At 37.3% G+C, this 14150-nt stretch overlaps 2 protein-coding genes across 5 annotated transcripts in view; both read right to left on the bottom strand.

Moving 5' to 3' along the window:
• LOC133528380 (uncharacterized) overlaps nt 1–14150 on the bottom strand; it is a 563200-nt gene that overhangs the window by 252827 nt on the left and 296223 nt on the right. The window lies entirely within an intron of this gene.
• On the bottom strand, nt 9371–10462 carry LOC133528461 (uncharacterized). The gene has a single exon (XM_061865854.1). It carries the CDS (start codon nt 10460–10462, stop codon nt 9683–9685), a length of 780 nt encoding a protein of 259 aa, XP_061721838.1. The 3' UTR covers nt 9371–9682.

Below are 14150 nucleotides of genomic sequence, written 5' to 3'. Positions count from 1 at the left end.
TGGAACCTTAAATTGGAGGGTTTTTTTAATCAAATCCTTTTAGATGTGTTGTCGATAAGATTGAGACCCTGGAAAAGTGTCAAAATTGTAAAAGAACCTTCATTTTATATATTGAAAGAATAATGTTTATGTTTGCCCGTTTGACTTTTTTGCCCGATATGTTGAAAAGACAACAAAGGCGCCACAGTTTAAACATTAACGATATTGGGTTTAAGTTGGTAATATCCCGGCGGATTTACCCTCAAGAGAGTCAAGAGCAATGTCAACAGGTTAGGCCGCTGCTTAAAACGGTGACGTTACCGGTACCGTTCTTGTCACATGCTCTCCACAGCGGTGACCACACCGTCGACGTTATTTAAACTGCGGAGTTTAAATCACGTCGACGGTGCGGAATCGCAGTGACGCGTCGTAAATGTCACGATTTTATCACATGCTCTCTTAGTCAAATCGTAAAGTTTACGGCACGTCACTTTGATTCCGCACCGTCAGCGTATTTTGAGCGGCGGTGTGGATGGCACGCAAAAAAAAAAAACGATACACTTACGATGCGTCACTGCGATTCTGTTTATACCGTTACCGGTTTTTAAGCAGCGGTGTGGTCGCACCTTTAAAAGGTACCCTTTTCTTTACTCGTGTAGGTAAAAGGAGTGTATACCTATATATAGGCTATTACTGAACCTGTGATCTGTGGCTGTGTTGTCTCTTATCATCAGATCAATCGTGTAATGTTCGAAAAAAGTAAACTAAAAATCTTTGAAATAACAATTTAACTAAATCGTTTTCCGCTATTGCCACTCTTTTAAACCGTCGTCTGTCCTGGCTGTATCCCCTGGAGCCGCGGATGTTGAATTTTAAATGGAAAACTTAAATACGGCAATCGGAAACTTTCAAACAATAAGTAATGGATACTCTCTTAGTTTCAAGCAACTTCTGGCTCTATGCGTAGCGGATATACATATTTTCATTTTATATCAACACTTGCCACGGCCCGCGATTTCTTTTCCGAAAAAGCGGATAATTAACATTAATTATATATTTTATGCGGAATAAACGATTTGATTGATTGAATAATTGACTTGCAATGAAATCATGTCAAATAATTTAAAGTTCGAATGCGGCTTCTTGCCTCCAATTCTGTTAAAATCATTAATCTTGTATTAAGCATGAGTGGTGGGGGGGAACGGACAGTACGGGATAGCCTTATGTAATATCTTTCAATAGGAGTAGGAGAGAAAGCGTTATTATTGTTTGTCGTTGTTTGTTGTCGTTATTATTTAGTATGGTTTATGGTGGGTAACAAATAACCCAACCAAATTATTGTTAGGTTGTTTTTGGTATGTTGTCAGGAATGTTAAAACGTGTGTTTAGTTTGGTCGCATTGCGTATGTTCTGATGTCTCTCACGGGCGTACGCGGTATGGCACATCTATAAGATCCTACTATCTACAGTTAAAACAAAACCATGTGACATTTCACAAGTAATTTACCTACTTTTTAGGGTTCCGTAGCCAAATGGCAAAAAACGGAACCCTTATAGATTCGTCATGTCCGTCTGTCTGTCCGATTCTGTCACAGCCACTTTTTTCCGAAAGTATAAAAGCTATACTGTTCAAACTTGGTAAGTAGATGTATTCTATGAACCGCATTATGATGTTTACTCAAAAATAGAAAAAAAAACAATAAATTTTGGGGGTTCCCCATACTTAGAACTGAAACTCAAAAAATCTTTTTTCATCAAACCCATACGTGTGGGGTATCTATGGATAGGTCTTTAAAAATGATATTGAGGTTTCTAATATCATTTTTTTCTAAACTGAATAGTTTGCGCGAGAGACACTTCCAAAGTGGTAAAAAGTGTGTCCCCCCCCCCCGTAACTTCTAAAATAACAGAATGAAAAATCAAAAAAAAATATATGATACACATTGCCATGCAAACTTCCACCTAAAATTGGTTCGAACGAGATCTAGTAAGTAGTTTTTTTTTAATACGTCATAAAAAAGATTTTTTGAGTTTCAGTTCTAAGTATGGGGAACCCCCAAAATTTATTGTTTTTTTTTCTATTTTTGTGTAAACATCATAATGCGGTTCATAGAATACATCTACTTACCAAGTTTGAACAGTATAGCTTTTATAGTTTCGGAAAAAAGTGGCTGTGACAGAGGGACATGACGAATCTATAAGGGTTCCGTTTTTTGCCATTTGGCTACGGAACCCTAAAAATGACCTCAAAGTTTCGTGCATTTCATAATAAATAACTAATTTAGTATGTTGTCTCTTGAACAGAGGCCTCGAAGCGGCAGATCTCTAGGAACAAGTGACCCTGGACCCATCACAAAGATTGCTAATAGAATTTACGAAAACGAAGCATACCTCTTATAATTATCGTAAAAACTGTGATAGATATGCGGCTAAAATGCAACGAATTACGATAAAAGTCAGTTTAGTTCTTCGTACAAAGGTTAGGATAGCTAAAGTTACAGATAATGTGTGTTACTTAATTCTAGGCCAAATCGAAAATCATACAATTTCCTTCGTACAAAATTCTCATTTGGTAGTTGACATAGAATAGAGTAAGAGCTCCAAACGTCCTGCAGTGCCATTCTCTCAACTATTATTGGGCTCAAATCAAAAGTGTATGAGAAGAATGACACAGCTAAAAACATTAACAATTCCAGCAGGTGATGGGCTGCTGCAGGCAAATATGGAAAACGGTTCCGTAAAAAGCTGCCACTGAATGTGCTGGGAAAAAGCTGCCTAACATTGCTATGACAAAAATATAAATAAAAAAACTGACAATTATCTAAATTTCAAGTCGCTTTTTATTGCATGTACTTATTCTAAAAACCTTAGTCTATTCTCAATCGCATCAGTTGTTTTCATTTGAAATTTACAGCTTTTTTTCGGTACACTCCTTATAGGTGTTATGGCGGACGCTGTAAATGGAATCTTCACACTTTCGAGTAAGGTTTACATTAGCTCCCTTGCGCCCGGGATTTTGGCGTTTGAATGATGTTTGTATTTATGACATAAAGCAATCAAAGTGTTAAAAAAGTTAGTTTATATAAAATAGCCGCAGTGCACACTTCGTAACAAGTATTAATTAAAATAAATCTAAGAGATACCATTTATTTCAAAACTAACCATATGCAAGGTGAACTGGAAGTTGAGGAGTTTTGTAACTCAACTTCGTAACGGATTCCGATGTAGTTTTCACTTAATTTTACTTTAAAGATATTTCTGATTCCGTTTTGCTGAAAGAGAAACTTACTTATTTAGCGGGTAGAAGTTGCCAGAAGGGTAATAAAATAGATAACGATAACTTAGGTCGAATAATTTAAGCGTAAGTAAGTAACTTCGAATAGTTTTAAGGTCGTATACTTAACAGATACATTTTATCGATTTAGTTGAAACGATGGTAGAGAGAGATCGGTTAGTTGAAAATGAACTCAATGTTGTATGTAAACCATGTAAATAAAAATATAAGAATAGATAAAAGAAGTTTTCACCACACCAACTGGTCAAGGCGCTCTTGATTGTTTAAAAACTAATGAGAAAGTTGCATTTTGTCCACATATGGGGCAAAGTAATCAGAGGCAAATTTTGAGTTATTTCCTTATGTAAGCTGGTAGAATTACCTTTTAAATGATGATTTTGAATGATATTTTTTTATTACGTTCACTTGGATTGAATGTAGTTTGTTTATTTTTAGTATTTTCCTCGCGTTGGTGTAGTGAGAAATTTTGTTTCACTCGGAGGCTAAAATTTTGTTTAATCCTTGAAACCCTTGCGACGCTCAAGATACCATTTTCGAACCACTCGCTAAGCTCGTGGTTCAATTTTGGCATCTTTCGCTATTTATCAATTTTAGCACGAGCGATTAAACAACAACTTTGCTCCCTTGTAAAACAAATACCTATTCTTTTTTTTTTTGAAAATGTATTCAAATGATTACTAGTTATTCGCGACTGATTGTTTAATACTTGTATTAAATAATGAACTTAATACTACATACATCATTATATTCATCATTAATATTGAAAAAAGACAATAAAATTATATAACAAAGTACCTTTTGGCATACAATTCCGCCGGAAAGAGCCCGAAATTGTTTTTCCTTGTTTGGGAAACGAGATAAATCATAGTTTTTCTTGTTCCACGGCAACCCATTAGGGGCAGAACTTTTTTCTTGTGGCTGTTATAAAACAAGAACTTGTTGACTTGGCCACGTGAATGGTAATCAGACAAATATTTTCAATATAATTAAGAGAAAATCTTGCACGTACAGTTAGAAAACTATATTAGCATAAATATACTTAGTATAATAAAATATTCTAACTTCCTAATCTATTTTCAACTATAAAATAACTAAAGTGTTAAATAACTATAGGTATAAATTCCTAAAACTACGTCCAACCATATTGCGTTTTGTTTTTTATCCGTTAACCACAAAAACAATCAAACGTGTTATATTACAAGAACACAATATGTCACAAACATTACAACGTAATAACAACGGAAGCGGCAACAACAAAACTATAGTTATGTAACAAATCGCGGGTGCTAGGATGAAACGGTTTTGTTTGAACTGGCAACTTGAACGTGACAATCAAATTATAAGCCTTTGTTCAGTCAATACAAGTTCAATTCCAAACTTAGGCATGTTATGATGAAATTATAGCAACAGGCGTAGGAACTGACCCAAATAATAATTTTCCTATCTATTGACAAATTGAGTTTGCCATACAGATATTTGTATACGAGTATTGCCTACTGCATTTCGCCGTCTTTATTCGAGTATCTATATAATAAAAAACAATAAACAAATAGAATACTCTGATTTTCACCTGGACCAAAAGTGCCAAAAATACTTGCGGCATTGCCTTGCTGAATGGCCAGTGATATTTGTTGGTTCAATATAAGGATGGTTAGACGTATTATTTTCTTGTCAGGCCGCGTAGCCAAAGTTACCATCGTTAACGCACCGTAGCGTAGCGTAGTTATCTCTCTCTATCACTCTTCCATATTAGTGTGACTGTGATAGTTGCGTATCGTCCGCCATGGAGCGTGAACGATATGCATATGCACGTTGGCTACGCAGGCGTGCATATGCATATCGCGTATCACGCGTAGCTACAACGACATTCATTTATTAACAAAGGTTAATTGAAAAATGTCAATGCACCGGGATGATGTATACCTAAAACTAGGCCCCTGATCTCACTTTTATACCTATACTTACTAGTTTGATATAGGTATACAAATTTGTCCAATCTGTAAATTACTACAAAATTATATTATATTCTTAATAACAACTGTAAGCTGATTGTAAGTTACTGCTATCTATAAATATTTCACTACTTTAATTACAACTTAAAGCAAACCAAAACTTGTTAGTGTATAGTGTTTGTTGAACAGCAACAACAACCCTCACAACGGGTGTTCGCAGCCTACTAAAAGAATAATGAGCTATTGTTTCGTTTGTTGGGTAGCTGTCAACCTCAGCTAACATTATACGACAGAGTTAACACGCCGGTATAATATATACATTACATTACAAATGTAGAAAAACAGATAACACAAAGTGATTTATTCATGTAAGGTTGGTGCATTGAGGGAGTAAAATTCGTAAAGCGTACACTGTGTAATGATATACATCAAACGCATTGATTTACTATGGATGCCATTAATTCATTACAATTACAATAATTGATGTATGTATAATAATCCTTGTGAATGAATATGAATTCTTACATAAAACTGGGTTTTGACCTATAAACGAGTTAAGCTTTAAAGCTACATGTATTGTGTTGAAATAAAATATTATATACGGAAATCTCATTACGGATGAAACCTTAAATGGACGTTTATACCCGATATTTTTTTTATCATACCATAAACTATATTTTAAATCAAATATTGTGCAGCACTGTTATTTAGTAGGTCGTGCAAATTGTTTTTTTATTTATTTATTTATTTAATCTTTATTGCACAAAAGAAAACAATCTTATAGTACAAAAGGCGGACTTAATGCCACGAGGCATTCTCTACCAGTCAACCTTAAGGCTAAGCAGAGAGATTGAGAGCGGTGCTACAATTACAATAGCAAAACAAATCAAGCAAAAATACATAAAATAACATATACATACAAACATAATACACACATACATATATAAATAAATATATATATATATACATATATATAAAGACGAAACATCTGAAGCTAATAAATAAATACATTAAGAATCTTTCATTCTGCTAGCAAAGAAAGCACGTAATGATTTTTTGAAAGCGAACTTATTTGGTGCATTTTTGATGTAAAAAGGAAGTCCATTCCAAAGACGCGCCACCTGCACGGTGAACGAATTTGACATGAACCCAGTCCGGTGAAGAGGGATGGACAGAGACATATTGCCAGAAGAGCGAAGTTGACGGTCGCGGGTAACGCCATAATATTGAAAGAAGGATTTGAGGTATTCAGGAGAATGTGGATCGTTAAGCACAGAAAAAAGAGTGGAAAGCAAGCGAATATTACGCAATATTCGCTCGCTTTCCACTCTTTTTTCTGTGCTTATCGCTCGCTCGCGTTGACGAATGGGAAGCCAGCCAAGTTGTGCGCGAAAAGAAGAAACGTGATCATATTTGCGGAGGCAAAAAACGAAGCGAATGCAGTTATTAAGCAGGCGGTCCAATTTATCGAGCAACTCTTCGTTTAAGTCCGGATAACACACATCACCATAATCAATAATGGGCAGTATAAGGGTGTTAATTAGTGCAACTTTAGTTTTGATCGGTAAGAAGTGCTTCATTTTGTTGAGAGAATGAAGTGAGCCCATGACCTTACGGCTGATTTCAGTAACCTGTGCTCTCCAACTCAAGGTACTGTCTAAAAGAACACCCAGGTCTTTAACACTTTGACTAAATATTATTGGGGAGCCGTTAAAGTTTACTGGTGCAAGTGCGTCCAAGTCTAGTTTAGTAAGCTGTTTGGAACTACCTATAACAATAGCTTGGCACTTAGACGGATTTACAAAGAGGCCAAACCTCTCGGACCACTGCTGGATATGTAAAAGGTCTAGGTTTAGTTTACCAATGCAAGTTGGAACGTCAGTCACGGAGCACTGGTCGTAGAGTTGCAAGTCATCAGCATACAGATGGTAGGAACAGCGAAGGTCAGGTGTGATAAAATTAATAAAAGTAGAAAAAAGAAGTGGAGATAAGATACCTCCTTGAGGCACGCCAGTCGCCAGGTCACACCAGTCAGAAAAAGACCGGTCAACTCGGACTGCCTGCTGGCGGCCTCGCAAGTAGGCAGCAAACCAGTTAAGGGCTATTTCAGAGACACTCATATGTTTGAGCAAGGCAAGGAGAATGTCATGGTCAACGGTATTAAACGCGTTAGAAAAGTCAATAAGAATAAGCACCGTGACCATTTGCCTCTCCATGCCTCGCCTGATGTCTTCTGTTACCTTGAGAAGCGCAGTACTGGTGCTATGACTTGGTCGGAAACCTGACTGCAAAGGGCTTAAAAGGTTATGCGAGTAAACGAAGACGGAAAGTTGTTTATGAACAACTGCCTCAGCTATTTTCGAGAGGAAAGGAAGAATTGAAATGGGCCGAAAGTTACTGAGAGTGGTGGGATTACTAATTTTAGGCAGTGGAATCACAAATGCTTTACGCCAAAGAGAAGGGAATTCACCAGTGGCCAGTGAAGTGTTGATAATGTCAGCAAGTACAGGAAGTACGCAGTCGAGGACCGACACAATCATGTAACGACTCACATCATCACAACCTACGGCTTTTGACTTGATAGCTTTAATAATGACCTTTATGTCAAATTCAGAAACAGGACAGAATGAGAAAGAATCTGAGATAAGAGAAATCAAAGAAGAGATGTTAGAAAGTGTAATGGCCTTAGTAGCGGTGTCAACAGAAGGAGCGGAGGAAAAATGCCTGTTAAGGTCATTGAGAGAAAAGGAACTGCCATTAAAACTGTTGGGGGATTTTCCCAGGCCAAGAGATCTGAGGAATTTCCAAACATCGGCCATAGACGAAGAGGAAACATTACGGTGAATAAATCGTCGCTTCGCTGCACGTACCATCTGGTTGCAACGATTACGAGCTGATTTAAAGAGATTCCAGTTCTCATCCGTGCGGTCACGTTTAAAGAGCCCGAAAGCTCTGTTCCTCCTTCTCATTGCCATTCGGACGCCCTCAGTGATCCAAGGAGCCAGTGGACGCCTTACTCTAACAGTATGAACAGGCGCATGCTTGTCAAAGAGCCCCAGAATCGCATCATTAAACAGAGAAACCTTAGCGTCAGTTGATGAGGTCGAGAGCACAGGAGACCAATCGATAGCAGCGGCATCTTTTAAAAGAGATTCAGGATTAATCTTGGCGAAGCTACGCATATGAATTAGAGCCGGTTTGCATTTAGGTGCCTTGATTTTGTAGGATGCATATATAAGATCATGGTGAGAGAAACCTGGCGCCATGAACTGCCCTAACTTAGTGACAAGACTTGGCGATGAAGTAATGATCACATCGAGCCAAGTGTCCGATGACGCTGTATGATGAGTCGGACCCAATGGAAGAAGAGAGAAACTGACCGACTGAAGTAATGACCTAAGTTTACGAGAATGTGACGTGTCTTTCAGAAGGTCAGTGTTTAGATCCCCCATGATAAGGTGATGTGCGTAATCAGAACTCACGGACTCAAGAATTCGTTCCAGATGAGAAAAGTAGTCGACGGTGGGGGGACTATAAATTACACCCAGGACTGCCTTAACCCCTTTGACAATCACCTCGAGAAATATCCATTCCGCTGAGCCAGTGTAAAGAGAAGGAGTCGAATTTAACAATTTGTACGGAATGGTACTTCTAAGGTAAATGGCTACGCCACCACCGCCCTTGCCAATTCGGTCATTCCTGATCAACACATAACCAGGCAAGGCATAGGATGTCGAGTCTAGGGTAGGCTTTAACCAGCTTTCCGACACCAAGATGGCATGGACAAAGTCGGACTGAAATGTCTCAATAAGTTCACTATAGTGAGAAGGGATACTTTGGGCATTAATATGGCATACATTAAAGTCACCGGAGTTGAGAAATTCGCGAGACACGAGAGTGCCCAAAGTGTGAGAAGTATCAAAGGAATCTAGAGAATGAAAAGAAATACTGTCAATACTAGCAGAATAAAAAGTTTCATCGTCAGACATAAATAATTAAAATACGTAATAAATATATAATAATATGACTACAAAATATTTATAAAAAATAAATTATAAATACAAGATATAGCCACAAAAAAAAACTCTGCTTATCCTGCTGGTTAGCTTGTGAGATTACAGAATAAACAACTATCGGAAATTAAAAACAAAGTAAAATTACATAAATGGCAGCAGGTCACGATTATAATGACAAAACATACTATTGTAGTAAACAGAAACGGTTTAAACATTGACTCAAACTCTCCAGACAAAACTGACGTCAAAAATGTCAATGTCACTGTCAGACCAGCTAGTGTGAAGTGTGTGCAAAAACAAATGAAATTATAACTAAAAAAAAAAACGGGTAAGATGACAATATTAACAAATGGACTATGAACTACCTACTGCCATGGTGAAGATAACATAAAAAAGGAAACAGGAGAAAAATTTAATACAATACACTACAAACTTAGAAATTATGACTTCCCGGCACGCCGGGGGCGGCCGGTCTGGTTGCTGGGGACATCTAAGACGGCATCGGCATTCTTCGCACCAGCAGCGCCGGAGTCAGGCGTCGACGACGAACGAGGCTGCTGGTTGTCGCTAAGAGGCTTCAGGCGCTCAACATCTTCATTCGATTCAATGCGTTCACGCCTGCCCGAGGTCAACTTTACAAAGATGTTGCCACCAATGGACCAGCAGCTTCTCATCCCAAAAGCCTTACGTGCCTGCACAAACAATGCTTGCCGCTGAGGCGTAAGGAACTCAGAAATGGCGTATGTGGTTCCCTTACAAGAGGTCTTCTTCTGCCACACAGTTGACTTTAGGTCCATATCAGTGAACCTCACAAGAATAGGCCTGTTGCGACCCTCAGATGGCTTGCCAAGTCGGTGACATGCTTTAAATGAAGCAGTCGAGACACCGGAGATTTTTAATTGGTCAGTAATAATGTCAGCTATGCGCAAACTTACAGTTTCGGCCGGATCCTCTGGAACACCATTGAAGAGTAGATACTTTCTCCGATGTCTCATCTCCATAACATCCTGAGCGTGGCTAAGGCTTTTAATCTGGTTCCCAAGAAGTTTCATCAAGCTCAATATTTGCTCCTTAAAAATTGAAAATTCCTCACTAAGACTGGTGACTGTCGCCTTTGCTGCCGGTGACCTGTGTAGCTTGGCTTCAAATTCATCGAGCATCTTCTGCACTCTTGTCTCCAGTGACTTCTGTGACTCGGCAATATCTGTGTAGCTTGACATTGTTGTAGTGTTGCTCTTATAGGTTATGTACTTGACAGTTTTGTAACCAACAGGATAGCAAGTACTTAAAGATTGATAATTAACACATGTACAGTGTCACAAATATTACTGCAGTGAATTTGTAAGTTAATTAGCACTTATCTTTGGAATGGGCTTAAAAATGTAAGTATTTAATATATATTACAATAAATAATTCAACAGTGCTATGTTACTTTTTTTATGTCTACCACCCAAAAAAACATTTTATTTTTATTTTACTATAAAAGTCGAGGGTAATGTTAAAGTAAGGTAGGGGGAGTTCCATTTCTAGTTGAACTGATTAATAGGCATGTGTAAACGCTCAAATTTGCGTATCTGTAGTTGTTTGCGTAAAATACTGCCACGCTGCGTATTTGTAGTTGTTGTTAGCCTATTGTACTATATTTTATAAAGAATAATAAACCATTTCTCGATTGTATACGTCAAAAATAGTTTTCGATATTTTTGAGCTTTCAATCTATTTATTGAACGAATGTTAAATAAATGAATTAACTTCACCTTTCTGTGAGAATCCTCAATTACCATACGTAAGCAGCTAAAGTTTCTAAGTAAGGTGCCGTTTGTCATTAGTCAGTCAGAAATTATGTCTTTAGCGGTTGCTGTAGGTATTAAAACTATATCAAATAACGGTTTAATATATCTATAGACTAGTATAGTTCTGTCGTGATATTCTGGATCACACCGTGTGCTGTGTATGCACTTACATATTACACATATACCTGCGTCTCCCACGCTGTCCATTTCGCTTTATGTTTAGTTATTTAGGACCAACACTAATGAGCAAATAAGCTTAAGAACTTTTACCACATACTCGGAGCGTGTTTGCAACGTTGCAGCTAGTAGAACCCTGATTCGTCTTTAGTTAGGCGAGGCGAAAAATTACTTACTTTGTTGTGTGTTACAACTTCTAAATGTAATCTTGGTTTTAGAGGGTTGTTTCTCGAGTAGTTTCTGTGATTTCAGTTATTATTCCATGATGTGCACACATTTTATTTAAAGAGTAGGGTAATATAAAAATATTACATATAGTCTACCTATGCACCTTAAATCGTTTATCGATTGTTCAGTAGGGTTAAGATATTAGAAAAATAAGGGACCATCGTATACCCTTCAAACAAAATAATTCATAAAGTATGGCATATAACATAAGTTAAAAAAAAACTTAAAAAAAATAGCTACGCGTAAGTTAAAAATGTAAAAGTGAGTAAAAGTGTCAATAGGATCTCTGAGACTGGAGTACCTAATGTAAATACTAATCACTAAGTTCAACACTTACTTCCATTGATGTGTTATAAAACTTTACAACTTTCAATTAGTTAATTTATGTTTTATCCCTTTCTTACAAATATATTTAGAAAGATGACAGATTAAACCAAACGATTGAAAGGCTTGTAGCGCGCGTGGTAAAATTTTAAGCCAATTATAAAATTATTTAGCGTTTGGTACCCACATCGTACTCGTAGTCTATCAAAAAAAGCTCCTACTTTGGCCCGGCCTAAATTAACTACTGTTTTTCTTACGATATAACAAAAGCCTGTAAATTGTGTCCCGGAATTCATAAAACTCCCTCGGTTTCCAAGTTTGTTGCCTGCAAATTTTACTTCCGCATTAAATAACATTGTTTAACCGTTTATTTATTTTCGTACTGTTCGAGGACTCGTACGACTCACCAAAAAATAATCTTTTACACGACAGCCGGTAAAATATATTTTCCTTTGAAGGTATTATTATTTTTATACTAACGTCAAAACCACGAAAAGGTTTTCTTGTATTTTGTTTAAAGGTGAAATAAATTTCGTAGAGTGCCGAAAGTGAAAAACCTTCCCTCCTACTCAATATTTTAATTAAAAGAAACTCAGCGGACTTTACCTTTAATAAATATTAACATAAATGGGGCCTTCTACCTGTACAGGAGAGGACCCGGAAGTAAGGCGTTTTTGCGACTCCTCTGTTAATTTTAAAAGTGGAACCAGAAGACTCTGAACGTAGTAGTAGTTCAATTTTATTTTATGCGTTCACTGCAATGATTGAATGACTTTTTATACTCGTATTAATAATTAGTAATAATTTCACTAATATTTGTTATAATTTTCGTAATTCAGCGAAAAGCACGTTATTGAAATTAGTAAATATTCGAACTTTAACAGTGACTGTTCTTTGATAGTGCCTTCTGCCTGGAAAATTGTTCTGGGTACTACTTACGCCGGTGGTTACTGTGGAAGAGCCTTTGGCTAATGAAGGAGTGTGCAACCCGTCATTTGACAATAAAAAACAGGGGCACTCCGGGACGCCGTTAGAAGTAAAAAACTTGATCTCATAACCAACATAAGAAGAAAAAGAGACAGCTGACGATTTCAACCCAGACTTAACTCTCGTGTTTACAGCCCCATTTAAGGGGCCAATTTATGTAGATACTTATCTACAGAGGTTTCAGTTACGGTAATGTTACGAGATGCGTCGAGGGTTCAATGTTTTTTTCCCATCTTAACAAAATTCCAATGCGCATAAAGTTTTTACTTCAATAATGCCGAAAACGAGGGTAGTGTCGCGCAGGTCTCGCCGTCGTTGCCCGTGTCGAGCAATCGGTCGCGGAGAGCTGCAGCCCGTTATCGTAGTCTGCGTCGGTCCGCCAACGCATGCGATGCACCTATTGAAGCTGCACTTTATTAGAGCGAAACATTTTGAGCATTTCCGACGTCGACGTCGATTTGTATATCAGCGATTACTCAACATCAGTAATAAAAACAGTTTCTTAAGCGGGGAAAATTCTTTATTTTATTTCAACACAGTTGAATACAAATAACCTATAGTGACTCTGTGAGTAGTAATTATAAATAAATAAAATAAATATTATAGGACATTATTACACAAACAATACATACTTTGTTGAGTAATTATCACAGCGAACTCATAATAGTCATAAGTGCCTTCGATTCTACTGGCGCTTAAGTCCTTTATGTCAATTTCTACCAATTTCAACTTTTTCCAAAAAATGAAACGACAGAATAATGTTATCTAACTAACGAACTTGCTCACAAAACTACACGAGAATCGGTTGAGTACCTAATGTGACCTGCAGAGGAAAACATCCGGATATACGAAAGCACTTTTGCCAAGTTTAAATGAAGACCTTCGCTGACGCTCGGTCAATGAACAATTATTATATTTCGTCACTTCATTTTGCAGATATAATTTTATATTAACCATGTAGTATCCCTATTGTACAGATAGCATCGCACACATTTAAGAGTAACTATTTTGATTAAAACTGTCAATGCAACCTTTCGCCACTTCCGCTAACCGCATACACCGGTGCGCCAGGCCACTTCGCTCATCAGTCTTTATTTGTGCGTGGTAGCGTCCACACGTCGGTCTTCATAACTCTACTATTATGAGCCAATCTTTATACTTATCAACATAGGCCTACAGTAAGTTCAATAAGACATGTTTCGAGTACTAGACGTCGGAATATACCTAAAACAGATAGATATATATCAATACTTAAAATACATAGAACACTTCCATCAGCCATAACTCAGGAGCAAATAAATATACATGATAAACACAGAAATAAATGCTCTTACCGGGATTTGAACTTGAGACCGATATTTACACGAAATCGTTAAAACTCACACTCGTGGTTAATGTA

This window comes from Cydia pomonella, chromosome 19 (genome assembly GCF_033807575.1).
Source record: "Cydia pomonella isolate Wapato2018A chromosome 19, ilCydPomo1, whole genome shotgun sequence".
Taxonomy (NCBI): Eukaryota; Metazoa; Arthropoda; class Insecta; order Lepidoptera; family Tortricidae; genus Cydia; species Cydia pomonella.
The sequence above is the reverse complement of the archived record's forward strand: the minus strand, read 5'-3'. Positions and strand labels throughout refer to the sequence as shown.

What these genes read in the sequence shown, in the direction of transcription:
- LOC133528461 (XM_061865854.1), bottom strand. Translation starts at nt 10,462, where the DNA reads ATGTCAAGCTACACAGATATTGCCGAGTCACAGAAGTCACTGGAGACA.